The 27,147-nt window shown below is 39.0% G+C and overlaps 2 protein-coding genes across 3 annotated transcripts in view; one reads left to right on the top strand and one right to left on the bottom strand.

Annotated features, from left to right (window-relative positions):
* The window catches only part of ZBTB11 (zinc finger and BTB domain containing 11), a 35,575-nt gene extending 32,726 nt beyond the window's left edge, over nt 1–2,849 (top strand). For both annotated transcript variants that reach the window (XM_079767436.1, XM_079767437.1), the window contains exon 11: nt 341–2,849. In XM_079767436.1, coding sequence (XP_079623562.1) covers nt 341–858 — 518 coding nt within the window. In that variant the 3' untranslated portion in view covers nt 859–2,849. The remainder of the gene's footprint in view (nt 1–340) is intronic.
* A 4,664-nt stretch (nt 2,850–7,513) lies between these two features.
* PCNP (PEST proteolytic signal containing nuclear protein) overlaps nt 7,514–27,147 on the bottom strand; it is a 28,872-nt gene continuing 9,238 nt past the window's right edge. The window contains exons 4-5 of the mRNA XM_079765772.1: nt 20,392–20,447; nt 7,514–17,422 (exon numbers count right to left, since the gene is read on the bottom strand). Of these exons, the coding sequence (XP_079621898.1) occupies nt 17,296–17,422; nt 20,392–20,447 (183 nt within the window). The 3' untranslated portion in view covers nt 7,514–17,295. The remainder of the gene's footprint in view (nt 17,423–20,391; nt 20,448–27,147) is intronic.

Raw genomic sequence — 27,147 nt, 5'->3', positions numbered from 1 at the left:
CCTGGTTCATAGGTTGACACTCAACCGCTGAGCCATGCCTCTGTTTTCTTATCCTCGGTTATAGGGTTGCTGTGAAGGTTAAATGAGACTGTGCACAGAAACTCAGAATTGCCTCAGTAACTTCTATCCATGTGCACATCTTAGAGAGATTATTTTACAGAATCTGGTTTATTCTAAGGTAAACCATGAGGTCCTAAATAAAAGATTGCCATAGTTAAGATAGAAAGGCTTATGCACTACTGTATTTTAATAAAAGCATTATTTATCAGGCAAATTTAATATATTTTGGTACTTGCACACCTCATCATACACACACATCTCTTCTTCTTTTTTTTAATAGGAGTTAAGCCATTTGAGTGCTTAACATGTGGAGTAGCTTGGGCTGATGCCCGATCTCTCAAACGCCACGTCAGAACACATACTGGTGAACGGCCCTATGTTTGCCCTGTGTGCAGTGAAGCCTACATAGATGCTCGGACACTCCGAAAACATATGACTAAATTCCACAGAGATTATGTGCCTTGCAAAATTATGCTGGAAAAAGATACCCTTCAGTTTCATAACCAAGGAACTCAAGTGGAGCATGCTGTTAGCATCGTAACAGCAGATATTCATGAGCAGGAAAGCAGTGATCCTCAAGAACTTGAGACTGTGGTAGTGACCGGAGAAACTATGGAAGCTCTTGAAGCCGTTGCAGCCACTGAAGAGTATCCGTCTGTATCTACACTCTCTGACCAAAGTATTATGCAGGTGGTTAATTATGTGTTGGCACAACAGCAAGGACAGAAGTTATCTGAAGTTGCAGAAGCTATTCAGACTGTTGAAGTAGAGGTGGCACATATTTCAGAAGCAGAATGAATATAGTAATGGGAATTTGTAAAAGTGACATCTCGTGTGTACTGAACTCACAGGACATTTGTTTACAATACTATGTGACTCTCCACTTAGACTTTGTATGTGAAAATTCTGGGATGTTTGATGATGTTTTAACATTTCTGAACGGTTTGTCCAGCTAAAGTCCATTTACTGTAAAGAAATTGAAAATATCTATTTGATGGCCGTGGTTTATCATGGTATACTTTTTATGAATTAATGTGTGTAAAGGACTATCATAAATGAAAAACTGTACAGTTTCATTTGCATTTTGACATTATTACATACTTTGAGTTTAAAAGGCTGCACCAGTAAGCTTTTCTTCTCTTTTATTCTCAAAATATAGAAGTTTTGTGATTTCATTTGCCTTTTTATAGATTTAAAATTCTAATATAAAGCATTTTAGTCAGATGAATAGGTATATTACATTTTTAAAATGCTTCAAATCTGTGATTCTTGATTTACTATTTATTTTAAGCCCTTATAAGTCAGGGATTCTTTATTTTAAAGCACTTAATGAGTTACATATTGTAATCAAGTTTGCACAGTATACTTACCTATATGGGGCACCTTTAAATGAATAGCTGATTTTAAATATGCCATTAAAATGCATGAAATGCCTATTAAAGCCTTACTATACTCTCCAAGGCAAGTAAATAGACCATAAGCAAAAAAATGCTGTTATTAAGCTCTGTTGATAAAATAATTTCTCCTGGATAACAATACATGGGGGGCGGGGGGGATTATAATTCTTTTGCTGAAAAATGAACAAGTTAAAACTAGGTTTGTTTTGTTTGCAGCTTTTGTATCATGTTCTTTTTTGTTTGTTGTTTTCTCTCCTTTTTTTCGCCCTCTTTTTTTTTTTTTTGTATCATGTTTAATTGTTCAATTTTGTTGAAAAACTGCAATTTAGAAACAGGATAACAAGGTAGACATCTATGGTGGCCCTGTGGATATCATATAATTAATTGTACAATAATTGAAAAGTCTTCAATTCCGTTCTCATTATAGTATACTACTTAAAGAAAGTAATTATGGCTCACCAAATTTTTGAAAGTAAATTATTATAAAAAGTTACCTGAGATTTAAATGATATTAATTTGCGTTTTTTATTTTTAAATTCCCACTTTAAGCTATCTTATTTTTTTATTTTCTGATTTTCAAAATAACCATTTCTTTCCTCTGGGAAGCTACCACTCAAGCTATAATTGTTAAAGTCAAACATTTAAGTATTAAAAGCTAATATAAGGTATAAAATTAAGATATAAGCAAATCATATGTAAATCATTCCTAAAGCACAGGAAAATAATGTGCCTTGATGTACATATATTAAGATACTTAATTCCAGTTCACTTTAAAAATGGCTTCATAGATAAAGAATTAATGTGATGCCATGCATGCATTATACTTGCATATGTAATATTTGTATTCGCAAATTTCCCATTTCAATAGTTGTGTGGCTGACTTTCAGTTTTAAGTGAATTGACATACAATCTATAACTCTATAATGGCTGTTTGTTTATTGTATCTTTTGGTTAGTGAAAATGTATTTCAACCTGACTAAAATTTGAAATTGTGTCTTTTATGTTTCATTCCCACCATTGTTATTAGATTTAGATAATTGTATATGGCCATTGATGTATGTCATAAACATGTAAATAAAAGATGTTGAAACTTGTTTAAAAGCATAAGCTTTGGAGTTGAGCTGGTCACTATTTCCAATTCATAAATCAGTTGCTGTTATTTGATCTGTTACCAAGTTAACCTATTTTTTAAAGGGAAGAGGAATAGAACACATTAAAAAAGAACCATTTGGCCCTAACCAGTTTGGCTCAGTGGATAGAGCGTCGGCCTGCGGACTGAAAGGTCCCAGGTTCGATTCTGGTCAAGGGCATGTACCTTGGTTGCAGGCACATCCCCAGTGGGGGATGTGCAGGAGGCAGCCGATCGATGTTTCTCTCTCATCGATGTTTCTAACTATCCCTCTCCCTTCCTCTTTGTAAAAAAATCAATAAAATATATTTTTTAAAAAAGAACCATTTGGGGAACACATAATAATACTAAAACTTCTTACTCTTAAACATAATCTAATCACAAAATTTAGTGTAATTGCCAACTTTGGATAATTTAAATGTGTAGAATTACATAAATTGCATGTAGAAACCAGTGTTAAATTTCCAAAAATACAGCTTTATATTATCACTAGTGGCCCGGTGCATGAAATTTGTGCACATTAAAAGGGAATTAATTAGAGGAAATATTTTAATATTGCCATTTGCCCTTTATAATAGAAGTGTCAGAGATGAAAGAAAATTAGTAAAATATATATGAAAATCTTCCTCTTGTCAGAGTCTGGGGCATGCCATGGGACCCAGAGTCAAGTCCCCGCCCACCCACGCACACCTCGAAATCGCACCAGACCCAGACCCAGCCGGCCCCAACCCCATTGGGCGAGATCCAGACCTGGTCGGCCCCACCCCTGTCAAGCCCTGCCGGGCAGGGGGCACAGCCTCAGGTCCCCTGGCCCAGCACTGGGCAGGGGGTGCAGCCTCAGGTCCCCTGGCCCAGCACTGGGCAGGGGGTGCAGCCTCAGGTGCCCTGGCACACCCTCAGGTCCCCCAGCTGGCGCTGGGGCAATGGGCGCGGCCTGAGGTCCTCCAGCCGGGTGCCGGGGCAGGGGTCACGGCCTCAGGTCCCCCAGCCCAGGGCAAAAGGTGCGGCCTGAGGTCCCCCTTCAAGCCCCACCAGGCGGGGGGCACGGCCTGAGGTCTCCCGGCCTGGTGCTGGGGCGGGGGGCGTAGCCTGAGTTCTCCCGTCAAGCTCCCCTGGGCGGGGTCTCCCGTCAAGCCCCACATGGTGGGGGGCGCAGCCTCAGGTCCCTGCTGATTGCTTGTTAAGGCTTGTTATGGGAACTCGGCCTCCGCTGTGGGCGCAGCCATCTTGTTACAGTGTGACGGTCAATTTGCATTTCCCCTCTTTATTAGATAGGATGGGGGGAACTTCTATATTTATAAGGATTTCTGTTTAGAAATGCATTGTTTTGTTGTCAGATGACTTTCCCCAAACAGTGTGGATATCCCCTGGTTAAATTTGCTTGCTACTGCCCTAGCTGGTTTGGCTCAGTGGATAGAGCATTGGCCCGTGGACTGAAGGGTCCCGGGTTTGACTCTGGTCACACATGCCTGGGTCGTGCGCTTGATCCCCAGTAGGAGGCAGCCAATCAATGATTCTTTCACTCATTGATGTTTCTATCCCTTCCTCTCTGAAATCAATAAAAATACATTTTTTAAAAAAAGTCATTACTATTGCTGCTACTAAGCAGTTTGTATCATTGCTGTCATTAATGTATATGTATTGCCAATAGAAATGAATTAACTGTGTTAGCCAGTTTGGTTCAGTGTATACAGCATCGGCCTGTGGACCAAAGGGTCCCAAGTTTGATTCCGGTCAAGGGCACATACCACAGTTGCAGGCTCCCCCCTGGTCAGGGCACATGCAAGAGTCAACCGATCAATGTGTCTCTATCACATCGATGTTTCTCTCTGTCTTTCCCTCTCTCTTCCCCTCTCACTAGAAATCAATGGAAAAATATCCCAGGTGAGGATTAACCAAAACAAACAAACAAAAAATACTAAATGGTGAAATATTGAAGATTTTTCTATGATTGAAAATAAGACCCATCAACAACCTTGCAAAATTTCCTTATTAATTTAAATAGTTTGGATTGTCTACATACTTAATTATGTCATCTGCAAATAATGAAACTGTATTTCTCCTATTTCAATTCTAGCTTGCCTTATTGCTCTGTATTGGGTGTCTAGTATAATGTTAAATAGGAATCACAGAGTGAAAATCAGCTACACATGGTGGGGTAGATAACTTCAGGGTGGGGGGCTTATTGCCAAAAAAATAAACTGTGTGAATAAGAGGTTTGAACTTACAGTAACCACCACCCCCAGCCTCTAAGGGAGGAGAGAGAGAGGCTGGAGACTGAGTTTAATCAGTGTGATCACTAATGCATTAATCCAATCAATCATGCTCAGAGTTTCCTGGGGGGTGAACCAGTGGGTGGCTCACCCTGAAGGGACGGAAGCTTCTGCTCTGAGATAAGGCCTGGGGAAGTGTGGTTGAGAGGGGACTCCCTTCTGCCCTCCAACCCCCACTTGTCCAACAGAGGTTCTAATCTGGGCAAAGTGAGCTGAGAAGACTGAGGCTTTGACCACGCTTGTGTCTGTTCATGAAGAGGTGGTTCCCAGCTGAGAGGGCCTCAGGCTGCTGCCATCCCTTTCACCAAATAAATGTTCAGCTTGCAAAGTAGGGTGTCACTCAGAAACTTGCCAAGGTCCCCACTTCCAGATTCAGAACCCTGGCTCAGAGACTTTGCCAGGAGAGAGGAGCAGACTGTAAAACAGAGAGCTGATCTCTTCCCAAAGACTGACTTTATTTGCAATGGAGTCTGAAGATATGGAAGCCTAAGAGGCACTCAAGCTCAGTGGAGGTTAAGGTGAGAGGCGATTGGGAGGAGATTCAAGATACATGATAAGCTGTAGGCCTGCTAGTGTGTAGGACAGAAGTAGGAAATGAGACAGATGGGAGGAGCCCTCCTGGAACCAGAACAAATACTGATCTCAGAAATTATTATTTAAAAATATTTTTATTGATTTCAGAGAGGAAGAGAGAGAAACATCAATGATGAGTGAGAACCATTGATTGACTGTCTCTCATGGTTCATAGGTTGATGCTCAACCACTGAGCCATGCCAGCTGGGCAGACGTTTTTTCAAAGGAACCACAATGTGCATATTGACTAGTTTGTAACTTATTGTCCTGATAATCTAATCCCAGGGTATTATTCAAAATAATTTAGCAGCCCTAGCCGGCTTGGCTCAGTGGATTGAGCGTCAACCTGTGGACTGAAGGGTCCCAGGTTCGATTCCAGCCAAGAGCATATTAGCATATTAGCTTGATCCCCAGTAGTGGGTGTGCAGGAGGCAGCTGATCAATGATTCTCACCATTGGTGTTTCTATCTCTCTCTCCTTCTCCCTTCTTCTCTTGAAATCAATAAAAAAAAAATAGTTTAAAAATAATAATTTAGCAACTAGGCAGCAATTAGTGGTGTTTAGCAGCTGGGTGTGATCATGGACAGAGAGGAAGAAAGCACTATCAAAATCAGTGTCATCCCAGGGTAACTGGAACCATACAGCCGCACAACCCTGCCGGAAACATCCGAGGCTTAGGCAGTGCAAGGGGAAATAGACTTCACTAAAATAATCCAGCCTGTCCCCAAACAAGCAAATAAAAATAACCTGGCCTTGGGAGGGGAAGGGGCAGGGGACCAGTACCCATTGTTGCCATGATTGATATACTATCTAAAATGTCCAATTGCAGCCCAGCCAGTGTGGCTCTCAATGGCTGAGCTTCAACCAATGAACCAGGAGGTCACAGTTCGATTCTGGTCAGGGTACATGCTCAGGTTGAGGGCTCGATCCCCAGTAGGGGGCGTGCAAGAGGCAGCTGATAGATGGATTGATGATTCTCATCATTAATGTTTCTATTTCTCCCTCTCCCTTCCTGTCTGCTTGTTCTAACTTGTTCTATCAGTTACAAAGAGTAGTTTGTTAAACTATCCCTTTATGTATGTGGCAATTTTTGCTTTATATATCTTGAAGCTATTATTAGGTGCATATAATGTAGAATTCCTGGTAAGATGAAACTTTTGTCATTATGAAAGGATAAAACGAAGTGCCATTGGTAATGCTCTTGCCTTCAAGTCTAATTTGACTAAAATTAAAATACTACATCAGCTTTTCAGGTATTCATGTGGTACATTTTCCAATCCTTGTGCTTTCAACATTATACACACACACACACACACACACACACACACACACACACACACAGTGGCCAGATTATTATGATCTCTGATTCATAATAAGCTGGCCACTCAATATATATATATATATATATATATTAGAGGCCCGGTGCATGAATTCATGCATAGGTGGGGTCCGGCCAGCCTGGCCAGGGGGAGGGGACATGGGTAGTTGGCCGGCCTGCCTGCTGGTCGAACTCCTGGTCAAGGGGACAATTTGCATATTAGCCTTTTATTATATAGGATATACACTGAGTGGCCAGATTATGCGTTCAGAGATCATAATAATCTGGCCACTCAGTGTGTGTGTGTGTATTTAAATTTTTATTGATCTCAGAGAGGAAGGGAGAGGGAGAGATAGAAACATCCATGATGAGAGAGAATCATTGATCTGGCTGGGGACCAAGCCCACAACCCTGGCATGTGCCCTTGACCGGAATCGAAGCTGGGACCCTTCAGTCCACAGGCTGATGCTCTATCCACTGAGCCAAACCAGCTAGGGCTCAACTTAATATTTTTATATTTAAGGTGTATCTTTTATCCAGACTGCCAATCTTTGTCTTCTCATAGGGATATTTAGTCCAATTAAAAATGTAATTATTGATACATTTACTTATGTCATTTTACTGTTTGCTTTTGTCCTGCTTTACATTCCCTTTTCTCTTCTTTTCAAACATTCCATTTCTTTTAACTTGTTAGTTACATTAACTATTGTTTTAGTAGTTTAGACATCACATTAAAGTTCTTGGTAGGGTGTATTCTACTTCATAAACTGTAAAACCACACAAGTTCAGATACATATCAACCCCGTTTCACAGATGTGGGAGCAGAGAAAAGCAGCAAAAGTTTATCGACTCCCATATCAATGATACTTACCATTACATAGGTTTCATGATGACTCCATTCTTTCAAGTATCTTAGTTCCCCTTGAAAACTAGCTCTATGGACTTTCAATCACTATCTCCTACTTACCTAAATTCTGGCTGGAGGTTTTTAAACTTTAAAGGTTACCCTGTATATGTCAATTTTGGGGGGTGGGATGGGTGGCTCTTCAGGATCTACCATTCTTCCAGGACATAGGATCTAAATCCCTAGACATCCAGGATGCTTTTATTTCTTCCATCATTGATTCAGCCACTGAATTCCTATTACTTCTATTCCATTCCTGCTAATTCCATGCATATAAACTCATGCATGCAGCATACTACCAACATATTAGTTTTTTGCTCTCACACTTGCCCTGTTTTCCTGTCTGACACACGACTTCCAGAGAATTTGAAACTGCCCTTCCTTTGGAAGCTCCCTGGTTTTCTAATGGCTGTGTAAAGCAAACAAGCCACCGTAGGAATGAAAGTAACTGTGTGACAAGAGGTGACTGTTATCACAATCCTTATCCATTTCAGCATGGCGACACTACTCAGTACCCTTTATTTTAGGAGTCAGCACAGGGCCCTGGTCGGGGAGCTGTGGTCACAGCATTGTCCCAATACACCAAGGTTGAAGATTCAATCCCTGGTCAGGGCACTTACAAGAACCAACCAATGAATGCATAAGTGAGTGGAACAACAAACTGATGTTTCTCTCCGTTCCTCTCTAAAATCTATATAATAAAAGCCCAGTGACAGTTACAGTGTAATGACCAGTTGCTATGATGCACACTGACCACCAGGGGGAAGACACTCAACGCAGGAGCTGCACCCTGGTGGTCAGTGCCCTACCACAGCCGGAGCACCGCTCCACCAGAAGCCAGGCTGACGGCTGGCAAGCACAGTGGCGGTGGCAGGAGCCTCTCCCGCCTCTGCCGCAGTGCTGAGTGGCAAGCCAAGTGGTAAGAAGCAAGCAGGTGGGCGATTAGGAGCAAGGGGTCCCAGATTGCGAGAGGGATTCCAAATTGCGAGAGCGCAGACCGGGCTGAGGGACCCCCTCTTGCCCCAAGAATTGTGTGCATTGGGCCTCTAGTCAATAATAAAAATATTAAAAGTTGGCACAGTATAGCAGCTGCATGTTACTCCTACCAGAGAAAGCAAGATCTGTGGTAAGAGTCGTATTTTTGATTCATGATTTTCTTCCCTGACAATGCCTGCTATAGAATTCAAATAGAACAGAAGAAACACTTGTTTAGCATCAGCAGGGAAAGCAACTTTTCTGTTTTCCTTTGAGAACATAACTACACTTAAATCCTGTTTGGGGAAATTTGCTGGTATGTATATAATATGTTAATATTTGGGGACAGGTTACACACAATTACAATTCTATTTATGGTGGAGAGGTACTTATGAATCTGAGTGAAACCACTACTCACACCTTGACTTTTTAAAAAGCAGCTTTTATTTAAGAGCAGTTTTAGGTTCATAGCAAAACTGAGTGGAACAAAGTTCCCATATGCCCCATGTCCCCACACATACACCTTTTCATTCTCAATTGCATCTTCAATTAATTTGCTTCAATCATTTGCAAATATTTCAACATTAATTCTCACATTCTTTCAATGTTACTCCTTGCATTACTTGTGTTGACCTCTTTTTCCGATAGAGTATATTGATATATTCTATATACAGGGTGAGGCAAAAGTAGGTTGTGAGTACACAAGTTTATTCTTGTGTTATCTATTATTGTATTATTTTCCATATGAACAACTGTAAACCTTTGGTCCACCCTGTATATTATATAGAAACTTTTCAGTTATGGTTACATGGATAAATTCATTTCTAATGATTCTCATTCAAGTGTTACATCAACTATGATTTAGTTTGGAATTCTAAAAGTAGGAATAAAATAACTAATTCCAGCTATATGATAGCATGAGATCAAGACAATGCTAGATTCTGAGTGAAACTCATTTGGGGGGTGTGAGTATGATATGTCAGTGATACAGATACACATGAATTCAGGTAACTTCTTGCAGCAGTTATAGTGGTCATCCTTGATATTTACATGGTATATAAGTTTTTACTTTTCCTAAATATTAAACAATGTGGATTCAATGGATATTGTAGACAAAATGCTCCCAGAGGACTTGCTCTTAGAAAAACACACACAAAGATTTAGTATACCGGCACATTTGTATTATATTAACAAAGTACAGAGGTGTAAATATGCACAAAAAGTAAGTGGCTATCTATTGTGATAGAATTTTCTCAGGACAGTTTGAGAACATTCTCACCTATCTGAAGCCCTAGCACAACAGCTAACCTAATTCACATTAGGGATACCCCTACTCCTCACCCATTTCTCCAATTATCAAAGTAATGGAGGGTCAGTGTAGGAAATTTGGATAAAATGAAAAGTAAAACTAAAAACTATTATTGCTGACAGTGGATTCCTGTGGGGGTGGAGGGCTACATATCATGAGAGATTTTTTATGAAATCTGATCATGGGGTTTCAAAAATGTCTTCATTGTGGTGATGGGCCGCTTGGTATGCTGCTCTTCCTTGCAGCATCTGCACGTTTCAAAGATCTGAAATTCGGCCTCCAGTCCCCTTCTCTAAGATGTTAAGTCTTTATCCCTGTTCACTTATTTCATTGGCCCTAAGGGTAGTAGTTTCTTCCTGCAGTTGCTACTTCTGCTATACCTGAGTTTCATGTTAACAATCCTTTTTATTAAAGGTTTCCCTCATTGATACAATGCTGAAAAGGCCTTGGACAAAATTCAACACCTATTTCTGACAAAACCACTTCAGAAAGTAGGAATTGGTGGATATTTTTAACATAAAATACTTACCTCAGTCCTAAAGTAGCATCTTATTTAATGGCAAAACATTGGAGACATTTCCACTGAGAATAATAATGAGGCAAGGATGCCCTTATTTCTATTACTATGCAATATTGTACTAGAGGTATTAAGCAATGCAATTAGGCAAGAAAAATGAATCAGAAGCACAAAAACGGGTAAGGAAGTAAAACCATCTTTAGTTGAAGGTGATATAATGATACACCCCGGAAAGTCTTAAAGAATCAATGAGCCCCAGCTGGTTTGGCTCAGTGAACAGAGCATTGGCCTGCAGACTGAAGGGTGCCAGGTTGCGATTCTGGTCAAGGGCACATGCCCCGGTTGCAGGCTCAATCACCAGTGGGGAGCGTGGAGGAGGCAGCTCCATCAATGATTTTCTCTTATCATTGATATTTCTATCTCTCTCTCCCTCTCCCTTCCTCTCTGAAATCAATAAAAATATATTTTAAAAATATCAATGATAAAATGCAAACAATAAAGTAACTAAGATAGGAAAGCATAGAATTAACACACAGAACTTAATTGCCTTCATATCCTAATATAACCAGCACACAAGATAGAGAAAATCCCATTTCAACAGCAACAAAAAAATTGCATACTTTAGGAATAAACTTAAGAGATATGCAAAAGCTATGTAAGAAAAATTTAAAAACACTCCTGAAAGAGGCTAAAGCAGACTGTTCTCGATTAGGCTTAATATCAGAAAGATGTCACTTAACTAAAATTAGATCCCAATCTCACAAATGCAGAAGAATATATTCCAAATGGATCAGGAATGTATTTAAAATTAAAAATGAAACAAACTAGAAAAAACAAACAAAAATGAAACAAACTAGAAAAAACAAACAAACAGGTGAATTCATCTTTAACCTCAGTATAGAGAAAGGCTTTCTAAGTATTCACATATAATCGAGAGGCAATACAGATTAACAAAGTTTACTATGTAAAAAATGGAAGCTTTCACATTACAAAAACGTACTATAATCTAAGCCAAAAGATAATAATTAGGAGACACTACTTATAACACATATAACAACAGTTAATATATAAAGAATTCTTAAAAATTGAAAAAGGACCAAAAATCCAATAGTAAAATGAAAATAACATGAATAGACTGGTCATAAAGATATTCAAATGGCCATTAAATGAAGAGATATTCAACCTCATTCATAGCTAGAAATGCAAATTAAAAACTACTCTGAAATATAATTTTAAACCTATCAGATTTGACAAAAATTAAGAGCATGACATTCTGATGGCAAGGCTGTGGGAAGAGGCACTCTCATGCATTCCTACTGGGAAAACAAACTGGTATTATCCCTTTGGAGAATGTGGCAATGTCTAACACAAGTGCATATCCACTTATATGTTGACCCAGCAGCCCTACCTCTGAGAATTTACCTGAAGGAAGATACATCCCAACAATATAAACACATATATGCACAAGGTTATTCAATTGCAGCACTGTAATGGCAAAATAGTGGAAATTGCCTAAATGCCCACACATAGACAAGTATTTGAATAAACTCATATATTCACAAATTGGAGTATTATGTAGCTATTAAAAAAATTTTAGATAAAGATCTCTATGAATTGGCAATTTCTATGGTATACTGTAAAGATCACACACACAAAAGAGTACAATATGCTATATTTCATGTAAGAAAAAACACCCATCTATTCATTTATTTTTTAAAAAATAGGATAAACTGGATACCATAGACACTATAGGTAATCAGGATAGAAATGACAGAAGAGAGTAAGAAAAGATAGTTCTTTTAGAACTATGCTGTTTTACATGTAAAGAGTTAAGGAATGGGCAGGCTTTATGAAATACAAATTAACTGCATTACAAATGAGTAACATAACCATACTGAAAGGGGGAGCAGAGAAAAGAACCAGCATAACTTTATAAAACAGTATTTTTTAAAATTTTTATTTCTAAAAAGGGAGAGGGAGAAACATCAATGATAAGAATCATTGACTGGCTGCCTCTTGCACACTGGGGGTCGAGCCTGCAACCCAGGCATGTGCCCTCGACCAGATCGAACCCGGGACCCTTCAGTCCACAGGCCAATGCTCTATCCATTGAGCCAAACCAACTAGGGCTGTAAAACAGTATTTTGATTATGGAATGAGACTAAAACAAAAGAACCATATGCAAATACTGCACTGGTTTTTCATAGGAAAATATATAGATTAGTAGTTCTGAAAACTACTTTGTATATTCTAGAAATTAAGCAATTAAGTGAACATATGAATCTAAGTCAGATTTCTTACTGCTGGATAAGAGATATAGAAAGGAGAAAGACTAGAATGAACTGTGGTGTTGGTCTGGTATAGGAAGTATCAATATGAACTCATGGAGATACACACATACAGTACACATACATATAGACCTAGAAATATAGACGTATATACACATACATTTTCTAGCTGTTAAGCAGGCTAGAAGCAATACCACCTTAGTACCAATGAGTTAATACACATCTAGTGCCAATTTTGGTTTCTGACTACTTTCCTCTGGTAAAAATGTTGAAGAGAAAATGAGTCCAGTATATTTTCTGGTACTAAAAATTAATAAAGTATTTTTTAAAAGGCTGGGTGTGTCAAAAAGACCTGAGTGTCAAATGATTTTTTTTAAATTTTTTCTGAGTTGCTGAGTTTTTTTCTTTTTAAATCTATTTAATATATTGTCCTTGGATAGAGACATATCAGATATTAAACTGATAAGAACAGATACTACACTTGGTCTTAGCCAAAAGTTCAAGAAGCGATAAATGAAAGGAGTTTGCATGGGCAAATGTGGAACATTTTGAGTAACAAAACAATGGTAATAATGAGTTATAAACTACAGAATAACATAATACTTGAGCACATGATCAATAAAATAACTGAATAAAGGGGACTCTTCCCCCTCCCTACGTGGGAGTCTGTACTTGTTCTTCAAAAAATCTCCCATCTTTGCTATAAAAAAAACAAAAACTGAATAAAGAATAGAGAAGGGCCCTAGCTGGTTTGGCTCAGTGGATAGTGTCGGCCTGCAGACTGAAGGGTCCTGGGTTCGATCCTCAAACCTTGGCTGCAGGCTCGATCCTCAGCATTGGTTGGGGTGCGTTCAGGAGGCAACCAATAGATGTTTTTCTCTGTCTCCCTTCTATTCTCTCTAAAAATCAATGGAAAAATATCCTTGGGGGAGGAGTAACAAAATAAAAAAATAAATAAAATGCTCATATAAAAAAAGGGAAGTAGAATTTTTACTAAAAGTAGAGTAAGAAATAGAAAATCATCATTTCGCAAATAGTACACCAACAATCGTTTCAGGAAAGAATCCAGGGGGTGAGCAGTATGACTGCCTACCAATTAATGGGCAAAAGTATGATGAGAAATAGGATACTTATGTCATCCCAAGAATTTTCCCACAAGATATTAATTGTAAACCCCAATAATAGATCTTTTACAAATTATTGGCCTGTATTTTTCAAAACATCTAAGGTCATGAAAGACAAACACAGAAGTGTCCCAACTAAAGGAACTAAAGAGAGAAGACAAACAATATATGATAATGAAGTGGATCTTTGACTAGGGAGACATTAGGGGAGCAAGTGATTAAATCTGAATAAGGTCTGTAGAACAACAGTATAAGATGATGTAATAAATGAAAGTATTATAATAATATTAATCTCCTGATCTGGACAATCCTACCTAATAAAAGGGTAATATGCAAATCAACCGCACCTTCGCTAAGCCCAAGCCACGCCCACCAGCCAATCAGGGTGAGTATGCAAACTAACCCAAGATGGCGGCTAATTTGCATACACTGAGGGAGGGAGGAGTGAAGACTGAAGAAACCATAGAAGGAAGAGGGAGGGAAAGTAGAAAGCAAGGCGGCTGCTGGAGGGAAAGCGCAGGCGGCACGTGCAGCCAGAGGTGGGCAGCGGCAGGTGGCGGCGGCAGGCACGGCGGGTCGGGGGAGTGGAGCGCGCAGCGGCGCTCAGGGCCGCGGAGGCGGCACCCACCGCAGCGGGAGAGGTAGGGGGATGGGAGAGGTGCCGGTGGCAGGAGGGAAGCCCGCAGGAAATCTTGCAGGAATCTTCCTGCAAAACGGGCCCCTAGTTGTTCTATAAGAGGTTAACATTTGGGCCTAGCCGGTTTGGCTCAGTGGATAGAGCGTCGGCCTGGGGACTGAAGGGTCCCAGGTTCGATTCTGGCCAAGGGCACATGCCTGGGTTGTGGGCTTGATCCCCAATAGGGGACGTGCAGGAGGCAGCCGATCAATGATTCTCTCAAATCATTGATGTTTCTATCTCTCTATCCCTCTCCCTTCCTCTCTGAAATCAATAAAGATATATATTAAAAAAAAAAGAGGTTAGCATTTGGAGAATATGAAAATACCTTATAATTTTCACATATTAAGTCTGATTTTTTCAAAATGAATTAAAAAAAATTTAAAGTATTTTCACTTGACCAGAAAAATAACTAACAATCCCTCCCCAGTGTGTCAAGCTAATCTTGATCATTAAAAGAAAAAACACCAAAAGTAGAAGAAATGATACAAAATAGAAAGTCACAGCTTCCATTTGTAATTAGTCAAACAACATATGAATCTTAATTCTAGGTTAAGTTCAATCATTCGGTTAAGATCTGAACTATTGGGCAACAGCATTAAGAAAATATATCGAGCCTGACCAGTGTGGCTCAGTGGTTGAGTATTGACCTATATGCAAGAGCAGGTTGCTGGTTTCAAGACTCAATCCCCAGTGGGGGTGCGTGCAGGAGGCAGCAGGTCGATGTTTCTCTCTCAGAGATGTTTCTATCTTCTCTCCTTTCCTTTCCCACTAAAAATCAAAGAAAATATGTATAGCTAATGGATGGTAGACACTAGTAAGAGAATACCTTCTAGCACTAGATATACTTTGGCAGGCTTTTCTACAGCACAGGGCAGACAAACACTCTGGCAGGGGAGGAGAAGGATGCTATAGAAGTAAATGCTAAATTAGATAGAGTCTAATGAACAATAATTTAATACCTTCCATTACCTTGGCCAACCATCTGGGCAAAAGCAACAATTGTAACATTTGTTAAAAAACAAACAAAACCCAGCAACAATTAAGCATAAGAGAAAATAAGAACACTATTGAGTTTGACAAATTTATTGGTATTTTAGTAAAGACATTCATCTCAGTTATTTCTCTCTCCCATCTTGACCATAGGCTAATATTTCGTTTGAGTCAAGAAAAGAATATGCAGGAGAGGGATTTTATTTTAACAGTAAAATAGACAAAAATGAAAAGTTTGCCTACATTAAAGCAAGTTAAATTCATGTATCTTGATATCATTAAATCAAGTAGTTAAGAACTAACAGTTCTATATACATTTCCATTGTTTTTCTTGGGACTTACTCTAATAAATGAAAGTGAACAAAGTATTAGGAATATATACAGGCTGCTTCTCTGGAATTACTACCTTTTAAAAGAGCTGAGCAATTAGTTACCACCATTAAGACAGTCTGAAGCTGCCTGCAAATTTAACATTGTAGAAGTTTTCAAGGAAATCATTATACTGCATTTTTCTTTTATCTATGACTATACCTTTAAAGATGTGTTTGTCACATTAAAAAAGAATTCATATACAATACAAAAATACAAAAACAAAATAAAACCCTAAACACATAGCTCTAACAAAGTATATGTGGTCAAAGATTCCATAAAATGTTTAAAGATGCATTTTCTTTCTATTTTCAATATCGAAAATGTGCTTTTGAGAGGCCACTGGTTAATATGCATACACTTAAAATAAACCATTTTATTGTATTAAATAAGGATTCCTGTAGTTAAGTACAAATCAAAATGGAATTCACAAATTAGTAACTGAGATGGTATGACAAAATTACAGAAAGTGCATCTTTCTCATTTTCCATCTTGACACAATGTTGCTTTTTTGCTGTCTGTTACCTTTTAAAAAATAAAAACAGCCAAATATTTAAGTATTATGTACATTTAAAATTTTTGGTGGTGGTTTGTATTTTAAAAGAAACAGCTTCCTATGACTTGCCTCAAGTCTGGTGGAAATGCTTACAGGAACTAAGCTAAATAACAAAAACCAAGAGAAGCACATTCAAAATACTGATTTACTTTGGTAGCAAACGGTTGTTCTTTGTAGACTAATGAAGGCAGACAAGACCCATTAAGGTGAAGTGGGCTATATCAAATACTCAACAGCTTACATAAAATTAAAAAAAATTTTATTTTAAAGAGCTAAGCCTCTGTATCCACTGATAGCAATGCAATATCTAGTTTGACTTGAAACAAAACAAATGCCCATTAGGAAAAAAAGCAATATTTTAATTTTATCCAATTCACTTTCAGTCAATACTCCAGTAACATTTTCCTCCCAATACAGTACTCCCTCTTTATAAGGCTGTTCCTGGGAGCCAGAAAGTTTAGGTTAATAAGGGAGTTAAGTTAGAGTAATTGCTTGCTGTTTAAACAGACAATAACTTTTTTGCTTCCCTCTTAATGTGCTAATAGTTGTGTCTAAAAAAATATGCAATTCTTAGAAAGGTACCATTTCTGATTTTTTTTAAATTATCTGTAACCTTTGGAAACTAATTACATGAAACTACAAAATTAGCAAATGTCTTGAAATCTGTATATAAAACATAAATTACGTCTAATTTCAAACTCTCATTTATTAGTGTACCACTCAATCTTAAAAAAAAAAGGCGGCTCCAAAGATAGTCTTATATCATTCTTTAAAAAGGAAACTGTTCCTTTTAACTTTACACCCACCCCATACCCCAATTTCAAAACATATCCTTTAATTGTCTTGGTCATGGACATTTCCAAGATGAGATTTTATATTTCGCTCCCATAGCTTCTGGTTATCAGAAAACCCATGCTTTCCTTTATTAAAGGAGTTTGGTCCTGCTGATGTTGGTGTATCCCTGTGTTAAAAGAAAAGAAATTTATAAATATAGGCTGAACATCAGAAGCCCCTACAAAGGTTTTAAAAAATATACTTTCCATAGACCCAGTTCTAAAATGTCAGATTCAGGCTTAAGGAAGGAACAGATACAATTTGTAGTTTTAACATCTGAGGTGATGATACACTATAGGCTCGGTGCAGGAATTCATGCACCAGTGGGAGGGTCCCTTGGCCTAGCCTGCGGATCAGGCCAAAATTGGCTCTCCAACATCCCCCGAGGGGTTCCGGATTGTGAGAGGGCGCAGGCCAGGCTGAGGGACCCCACTCTGTTCGACTGGGGCCAGGGAGGGACACAGGAGGTTGGCCAGCCAGGGACTGTGGGAGGGCTCCAGGGCGTTTCCTGTCAGTCTCGCTCAGTCGTGATTGGCCAGACCCCAGCAGCAAGCTAACCTACTGGTAAGAGTATCTTCCCCCTGGTGGTCAGTGCACATCATAGTGAGTGGTTGAGCGGCCTTAGCATATTACGCTTTGATTGGGTGAACAGCCGACTGGCCGCTTAGCATATTAGGCTTTTATTATATAGGACTAGTGGCCCGGTGCATGAAATTCATGCACGGGAGGGGCGGGAGTGGGGTCCCCAGCCTGCACCCTCTCCAGTTGGGGACCCCTTGGGGGATGTCTGACCCATCGGGCCTAAACCGAGAGCCGGACATCCTTCTCGCAATCTGGGACCACTGACTCCTAATCACTCACCTGCCTGATCGCCCCTAACTGCCGGCCTGATCTCGCCCCTAACTGCCCTCCCCTGCCACCTGATCTCGCCTCCAACTGCCCTTCCCTGCCGGCCTGATCTCACCCCCAATAGCCCTCCCCTGCCAGCCTGATCACCCCTAACTGCCTCTGCCCCCACTACCATGGCTTTGTCCGGAAGGAAGTTGGACGTCCGGAAGATGGCCGGTCAATCTGGTCTAATTAGCATATCATCCTTTTAGTAGTATAGATTATATAGAATAGGACTGCTATGGGCGGGGGGTAGCCTTTTTCAGCAGGAGGAGATGCTATTGGCAGACAAAAATACATAATCCCTATATCTGGACTCATAGCCAGCCATATGCACTATACTGCCAAACCAGTCATTAAAAAATTGATCTGCTTTCTTACACCTTACACCAAACAGCTGTTGCCCTTAAAACCCCTCCTCAGTCCCCACCTTAGGTTCTGCCTTCACAGTTCACCCAGATTAAATTCTGACTGGTCGATTTCTATGCAGTCAGCATCAAAAGCTCCGCCTCCTAGGCAGCCATTAGCTCCTCACACTTCACCCAGATTTGGTTCTGATTGGTCGGTTCCTATGCCAGTCAGCGTCTCCAGGCCTATCTCTGGGCCTGATCAGAGAGGCGGGGCTGATCAGCAGCCCCCATGAAGGCCCGGAGAGAAACTGAGGCGTGGCTTCGCCAGCAGCCCGGAGAGAAAGAGAGGCAACGGCTGATCAACAGCTGCCATGGAGGCTTCGGATCAGACCCTGCCTCTCTCCCCGCCGGGCCTCTCTCCCCACAGGCCTCTCTCCAGGCCTGACCCGCAGCCCCCTCAGCAGTCAGTGCTGGGTCGCTGTGCCCACAGCCACGGCCACCGAGCACTGACTGCAGGACTGACTTCTGGTCGGTTGAGCCTTCAGTCGTTACGAACCCTGGGTTTTTATATATTAGGATAGCTAATGGTGGCAACCATTATAGTTTGAAAAAACGGTTGCTATTTTGCTGCCTATGGATTCTTCTAAGATTTTTATGGTTTCTCATCTTACGTTCAAGTCCTTTACCCATTTTGAAATAAAATAATATACATATACAAAACCACAAAACAACTGTTGCTTGCAACCCATTAATAAGGTCATGAAATTAATTTGCTGGCTTGTAATCAGCATTTATAAAAAATTAAACATAAGCCCTGACTTGTTTGGCTCAGTGGATAGAACGTCAGCCTGCAGACTGAAGGGTCCCAGGTTCGATTCCGGTCAAGGGCATGTACCTTGATTGCGGGCACATCCCCAGTGGGAGGTGTGCAGGAGGCAGCTGGTCGATGTTTCTCTCTCATCGATGTTTCTAGTTCTCTATCCCTCCCCATTCCTCTCTATAAAAAATCAATAAAATATATATTTTTTAAAATCAATAAAATATATTTAAAAATCAATAAAATATATTTAAAAAATTAAACATAAGAAAAACATGAATATGTACCACACAGAAAGATTTAGGTCATTTTATGAACTCTGTTTTAATTTTACATATTTAGATAGATGTGTTTAGATTGGGTTACAATGTCTTAGATTCCAGTATAAAATGAAGGTACTGGGACTGTTCCCATTTGAATCATAGACCGAAAATCTGAAGGCTAATACCTGTTTATGGACTTAGCAATTAGTTCTTTGGAAGTACATACATTAAGTAGAAATGGGGACATAGTATGGGTCAATTTAAAGCTAAGCTTTCTTACTAGCTTCTAAATTATCCATTTATGTGTACAAAGACAGGAAACTGAACATCATGTTAATTTAAAATTAACATTATTTCCATGACAACAGAAACAATAAAGAAAAATTAAAATACTTTTGCTTTATTTTGGTTTTTGACATTTAAGTGACCATGGAAAAAAGGGTATTTATGATCAAGATTAAGTGGTGAGAATGCTATCATAAATGAAATGAGTCAAAGCCATTTCTTTTTATACCAGAAAAAAAAAATTCAATATAAATTTTAAATCAGAATATTGCTCATAGCTATTTATTTGAAAAAATATATATATATAGATTACATGTATCTAAAAAGTCTTAAATTGTTAATTTTCTTAAAATACTCATAAGATCACTGATAACTCAAAAAACTGTTATGCTCAATACACAAGAAAAGCCTGAATACCAAAAGATTATGTATAATTTATTCTTGCTCTTAATTCTCTGTAATTTTCTACAATATTTATGAAAAATTATAATACCTTCCAATATTCTTCATCCTCATCTTTGCTTCTGGAGGCATTTCCTCTGGTTCGCTCTGGAGATAAAAAAGAAAAACAGAAGTTAATAGAGATGATTGCCTATAGATTTATTAAATTCACTTAATTACAATATGCAAAATTCTTTATCTAAGTCTTTTAGCATTTTCAACTTTGTAAATTTTGATAAAAGAATAAAATTATTTATCTTAACTACATTTTAAAAATAAATATACTTCTAGTGTGCTGGTTTTGCATTAAAACTTTTGGTAAAAACGAGATATTCTAGAATTAAAACCATTTGTTGATTATGTACTATACATTGTGTTAAATGCTTTAATATGCATGATATTTTAAAACTCTATAACAATTGTACATGGTGATATGATTATCATCATTCCCACTCTGCAGGTGAAATAAACAAGGTGAACTTGTCTTAAGGTCACAAAGCTAATAAACAGCAAAACAATAGAGTGCCAAAACAAAGACTCTTAATCATTTTACTGGATTGTTCCTTCTCAAAAATGTCTCCTTGACTAAAAGGTATCTTGAAAGTTCTTTGCTTACTATTTTTCCCTATTTATAGTTATGGATAAGTTACAATGATGTAAGTTTTTAAGTATAAATTTTGCCGATGAGCTTATTTTTTTTTAAAGGCAGTCCTGAAGATTAAAGGAGTTTCTACTGGTCAAATCTGGGACAATCAGAGCATCATAACCAACTGAATAAAATAAGAATCCATGAACCCACCACACATATAAATAAGGGAAAGCTCTTCTTTACAGTGATAAGGGTTAGTTAGCCAGCTTAATTAGGCAGATAGGAAGGGGGGTGTGGGGGGAGGGAAGGTCCAGAAAGGATGAAGGCATTTCTGGCTTGAGCAATTAAAAGCAGCCTGACCTGAGCAGTTGGGAGAGCCATAGGGGTAATAAAACATCTCCAGCCAGGACAACTGAGAGAGGGTCCATGGGAGAGGAATGCATAGATGGGGGCTTGGAGGCACCAAAATGCTTATCTTACTTTTACGGAGGACAGAAAAATGCCACAGGATAAGGGGGAAGGAAGACATACATTCACAGAGGATAAAGAAAAGTCACAGGATATCGGGAAGGAAACTTATTTTCACAAAGGACAGAGGAATGTTCCAAGATAAGGGGAGAGAAGGAGGGGAGCACCAAGTGGGCTTTGAGCTCTGATACCAATACTATGTAGCAGAATGACCAATGAGGAAAGCACAGGAGACAAAGAGACTCAGTAGATTCAGATTAGATTTTTTTTCCCATTAGAGAGAGAGAGAGAGAGAAAGAGAGAGAGAGAGAGCGCGCGCGCGCGCAAGCACAGGCCTTTCCCATTTGGGGGCCCCCGCTGCCCAGATGGAGTTTGTATCTGCTTCTAATAAACGTCTACATTTTTATTAAAGAAATCTGTTAGTCCACGAATTCTTCAACTTCGTTGGACAAGAACCCACAAGAAGAATCTGCTCCCGAACCTCACATTTCAACAGTAACAATCAATAAACATAGAGAGGATGAAAGAATTAGAAAAGTCATCATTTGGCAAACATTATAATAACTGACTCTGGCAAGAATCACCAATGGATGTTAACACTCAAGAGTAAATGCTTAACATGGAACAGAGTAAGGAATCTCGGAGTGAAGGTGCTGGAGGGTGAGCAGGTGGGAGGTAACCAACCAAGGACCTTGCATGCATATATGCATGGCCCATGGACACAGACAATGGGGCAGTGGGGGCGGACTGGAGGAAAAAAGGGGACATATGTAATACTTTCAACAATAAAGATTTATTTAAAAAAGAAAAGAAAAGAGTAAATGCTTATATACCTTCTCAAACCATTATCTCCAATAAGGTAAATTTTAATTAGAAAAAAAAACACACCAGTGATTTGACAGTACAGACATTACTTTAACCAAATGATCAAAGTTAATGATGCCTGTAATGGGCCATACTGACAATATGTGCTCCTTGATATGATGCACTGAGAACTTGGCACTACTACTTCTGTGGTATTCCAGCTAAAAGAAATGTGAATCTAATCATAAGAAAACACCAGACAAATTCAAACTAAGGGACATGCTACAAAATAACTGGTCTAAAATAATGATAATAAAATAACAATAAAATAACTGTCCTGAACTCTTCAAAAATGTTAATGCCATGAAATATACAGTAAGATCCAGAGACTGTCCAAATTAGACTCTAAAGGAGATACAAAAATGCCCTTTGTCCAATATGTTTCAGGCTCAGATATATATTCGAGGTTACTTAACCATGTTTCTACAGAAAAAGAACCAGATAAAGATTTTATTTTGTATGTTTCAGATATTAGTCCTTTGTTGATTTTATTTTTACTTATTTTATTGTTATTATTATTTTAAAATATATTTTATTGATTTTTTACAGAGAGGAAGGGAGAGGGATAAAGAGTTAGAAACATCGATCAGCTGCCTCCTGCACACCCCCCACCGGGGACGCGCCCGCAACCAAGGCACATGCCCCTGACCGGAATCGAACCCAGGACCTTTCAGTCTGCAGGCGGACGCTCTATCCACTGAGCCAAACCGGTTTTGGCTATTTTTACTTATTTTAGAATTTTTATGAGAGTTTATTTGAGACAAACTGACATGTGCTGGGGACCAAATCTCAAATGCTCCCCCTCTTTGTTGGTTTTATTATTTTTGGTATTTTTAAATTGACTTTTTTTTTTTTTTTTAAATTGAGAGAGAGAGGAAAGGGGGAAAGAGAAACATTGGTGTGAGAAACATCAATTGGTTGCCTTCCACATGCACCCTGACTGGGGATTGAACATGCAACCCAAGCAGAGTATGTGCCCTTGACCGGGAATCGATCCCATAACCTTTTGGTGTACAGGACGATGCTCCAAACAACTGAGCCACACCAGTCAGGGCCCTGTCTTTGTTGATTTTAGACATTTGCAAATATCTTGTTCCAACTTTCATCATTAACTTTGTCAATATTATTAAACAGAAATCCTTAATTTTGGTACAATCTAATTAGTCAATTTTACTTAGGGTATGGGGAAAATGTTTTTTAGGTAAGTTTATTTGAGCCAAGCTGATAACATACAGGGGAGCAAGATCTCAAATGCTCCCCAGATAGATTTTAGATGCAATGCATTCTGTTTTTTAAAAATATATATTTTATTGATTTTTTTACAGACAGGAAGGGAGATGAAGAGTTAGAAACATTGATGAGAGAGAAACATCAATCAGCTGCCTCCTGCACACCCCCTATTGGGGATGTGCTCACAACCAAGGTACATGCCCTTGACCGGAATCGAATCTGGGACCCGCTAGTCCCCAGGCCGACACTCTATCCACTGAGCCAAACCGGTTAGGGCACAATGCATTCTTTTATCTAAGGGACAAGTTTATCCCTTCCTATCATTACCATCTTATAGCAGAGAAAGAGTGTTGCCTGAACCTGTCCAAAATTTCTTTATAAAATATTTAGAGAAAGCAGTAAGGGATGATGCGAAGAACAGAGGACTAGAAACCAGAAGACCTAAGTTTTAGTTCAACATTTGTGTGCATCAGCACATACTTAATGCATACTTTAACTTCTTAACTTCTCGATTTGCAAAATAAAAATAACTGTACCACATGATTTACAGGAATATATGGAGGGTAAAATAAAGTTATGTAAAGATATCCAAATTGTTAGGTATTCAGAGTAAGCAATTACTGCCCTCAATGGATAAGAGCATGGGCCTGTGGACTGAAGGGTCCCGGGTTTGATTCCGGTAAAGGGCACATGCCCAGGTTGCTGGCTCGATCCCCAGTAGGGGACGTGCAGGAGGCAGTCGGTCAATGATTCTCTCTCATCATTGATGTTTCTATCTCTCCCTTCCTCTCTAAAATCAACAAAAATAATAATAATAATAAAAATCCCCCAAAACAAAGAAAGCAATTACTACTATGTATTGCTTATAATTGCCAGCCTCTCCACTTTTACACATGCTGTTTCCTTCTTCCTATACTGTCCTCATACAATCTGTTAAGAATGTCAGAATCACAGAAAACAGTAAATATTATGTTAGTACTTTTTAAACCTTCCTGGGGAGAATGGGGCAATGAAATACATTTTTTCTTCAACAAAATCTCACTTGGGTTCCCAATTATCGAACAGATACAAGAATTGCTGTAAGTAAATGGACACAGACAACAGGGGGGTGAGGGCATGAGTGGGGGGGATGGGGGGTAATGGGGGGATAAGGACACATAGGTAATAACTTAATCAATAAAAAATTTTTAAAAAATTGCTGCAAAAAAAAAGAAGAAAAAAAAAAGAATTGCTGTAAGTAAACAGGGCAGGAGACCAGAGCCCTGCTTGTTAGGCATCATCACCTTCCAGCACAGTAGCTCCTGAAACATTTCAAGAGAACACCAGAACTCTGAAAAATAGTTTAAAAATCTATTTAAAATAGTTTAAAAATCAGAACCTTCATTTCACAGTTTAAAAACTACAGCTCCAAAAAGGTAAAGTGATACCAACGGCATATTTCACAAACCTAGAACGAACTTTCCAAAAATTCATCTGGAATAAAAAAAGATCCTAAATAGCTGCAGGAATCCTGAGAAAGAAGAACAAAGTAGGTGGGATCTCAATACCAGATATCAAGCTGTATTACAAAGCCACTGTTCTCAAAACAGCCTGGTACTGGCACAAGAACAGACATATAAATCAATGGAACAGAACAGAGAACCCAGAAATTGACCCAAACCACTATGCTCAATTAATATTTGACAAAGGAGGCATGAACATAAAATGGAGTCAAAGACAGTCTTCAATAAATGGTGTTGGGAAAATTGGACAGATACATGCAAAAAAGTGCATGCAAAAAAGTGCAACTAGACCACCAACTTACACCATGCACAAAAATAAACTCAAAATGGATAAAGGACTTAAACATAAAACGGGAAACCATAAAAATACTAGAGGAATCCACAGGCAGGGAAATCTCAGACATATGCAGAAGCAATTTCTACACCGATACCGCTCCTAGGGCAATGGAAACTAAAGAGAAAATAAAAAAATGGGACTACATCGAAATAAAAAGCTTTTTCACAGCAAAAGAAACCATCAACAAAACAAGAAAGCCCACTGCATGGGAGAACATATTTGCCTATGTTTTCACCGATAAGGGTTTAATCTCCAACATTTACAGGGAACTCATACAACTTTAACAAAAGGAAGATAAACAACCCAATCAAAAAATAGGCAACGGACCTAAATATATACTTTTCGAAAGAAGACAGAAGGAGGCCAAGAGATATGAAAACATGCTCAAAGTCACTAATTATCTGAGAGATGCAAATCAAAACAACAATGTGGTATCATCTCACACCTGTCAGAATGGCTATCAAATGACAAGTGCTGGTGAGCATGTGGAAAAAAAGGAACCCTTGTGCACTGCTGGTGGGAATGCAGACTGGTGCAGCCACTATGGAGAACAGTATGGAGTTTCCTCAAAAAACTAAAAATGGAACTCTCATTTGACCCAGTGATCCCACTTCTAGGACTATATCCCAAGAAACCAGAAACACTAATCAGAAAGGATATATGCATTCCTATGTTCATAGCGGCACAATTCACCATAGCTAAGATTTGGAGACAGCCTAAGTGCCCATCAGCAGATGAGTGGATTAAAAAACTGTGGTACATCTACACAATAGAATACTGTAAAAAAGAAGGAATGCTTACCATTTGCAATAGCATGGATGGACCTGGAGACCATTATGCTAAGCGAAATAAGCCAGTCAGAGAAAGATAAATATCACATGATCTCACTCATTTATGGAATATAATGAACAACATAAACTGATGAACAAAAACAGATCCAGAGACAGAGAAGCATCGATCAGACCGTCAAATCTCAGAGGGAAGGCAGGGGAGGGTGGGGGTAAAGGGGAGAGATCAACCAAAGGACTTCTATGCATGCATATAAACCTAACCAAGGAACACAGACAACAGGGGGGTGAGGGCCTGAGTTGGGGGGGGGGGAGTACAATGGGGGAATAAGGACACATATGTAATACCTTAATCAATAAAGAAATTAAAAAAAACCCCACAAAAACGCAGGCTTTCTACTGGTTAAGAACTGGACAAACAGGAGAAAAATCCAGTCTAGTGGTCTTTTCAGGCATCTAGTTACCAGCCTCTTTCTTTCCCTGAATTCCACATCACTTCATCTCCAGGTACTTTTGATTTTTATTTTGTGCTATTTTATGTATAAGTCTCTGCTCTAAAAGACTGAGTTCCTAGAGAAACAGGTCTGATTTATCTTTGTAATCTCACTGTGCCTAGCATATAGAAAGCACTCAAATGTGTAAAATGAGTAAAGGTCCAAAGAAGAATACAGTGATGACTAGTTATTCTTTACCTACTCACCTGGGATCTGAGCATTTCACATTTATCCTTGTCCAAACTCCTCTACAAAAATCTCCAGCACAGTCAAATGGAGCTGCTTAGTATTTACCACCGTGATTTGAAAATTGACATCTTAGCTTACAAAAGTATTCCTTGGTTTGTCATAACCCTACCTAATGTTTCAATACCCAACTCATATTTCTTCTCTTATATAGTCTTCCCAATCACTCCTACCCCAGTGTTTGTGCTCCTCTGAATGTGTAATTCTTATGCAGATTCTTTTTGGGAGCAATTACTCATGTATCCAGTAACACTTTATTGTTTTTCAATGGGTCACATCTTAAAATGAGG

The sequence above is a fragment of the Cnephaeus nilssonii genome (assembly GCF_951640355.1).
Source record: "Cnephaeus nilssonii genome assembly, chromosome: 3".
NCBI lineage: Eukaryota > Metazoa > Chordata > Mammalia > Chiroptera > Vespertilionidae > Cnephaeus > Cnephaeus nilssonii.
This window is presented reverse-complemented; position numbering and strand designations above follow the sequence as displayed.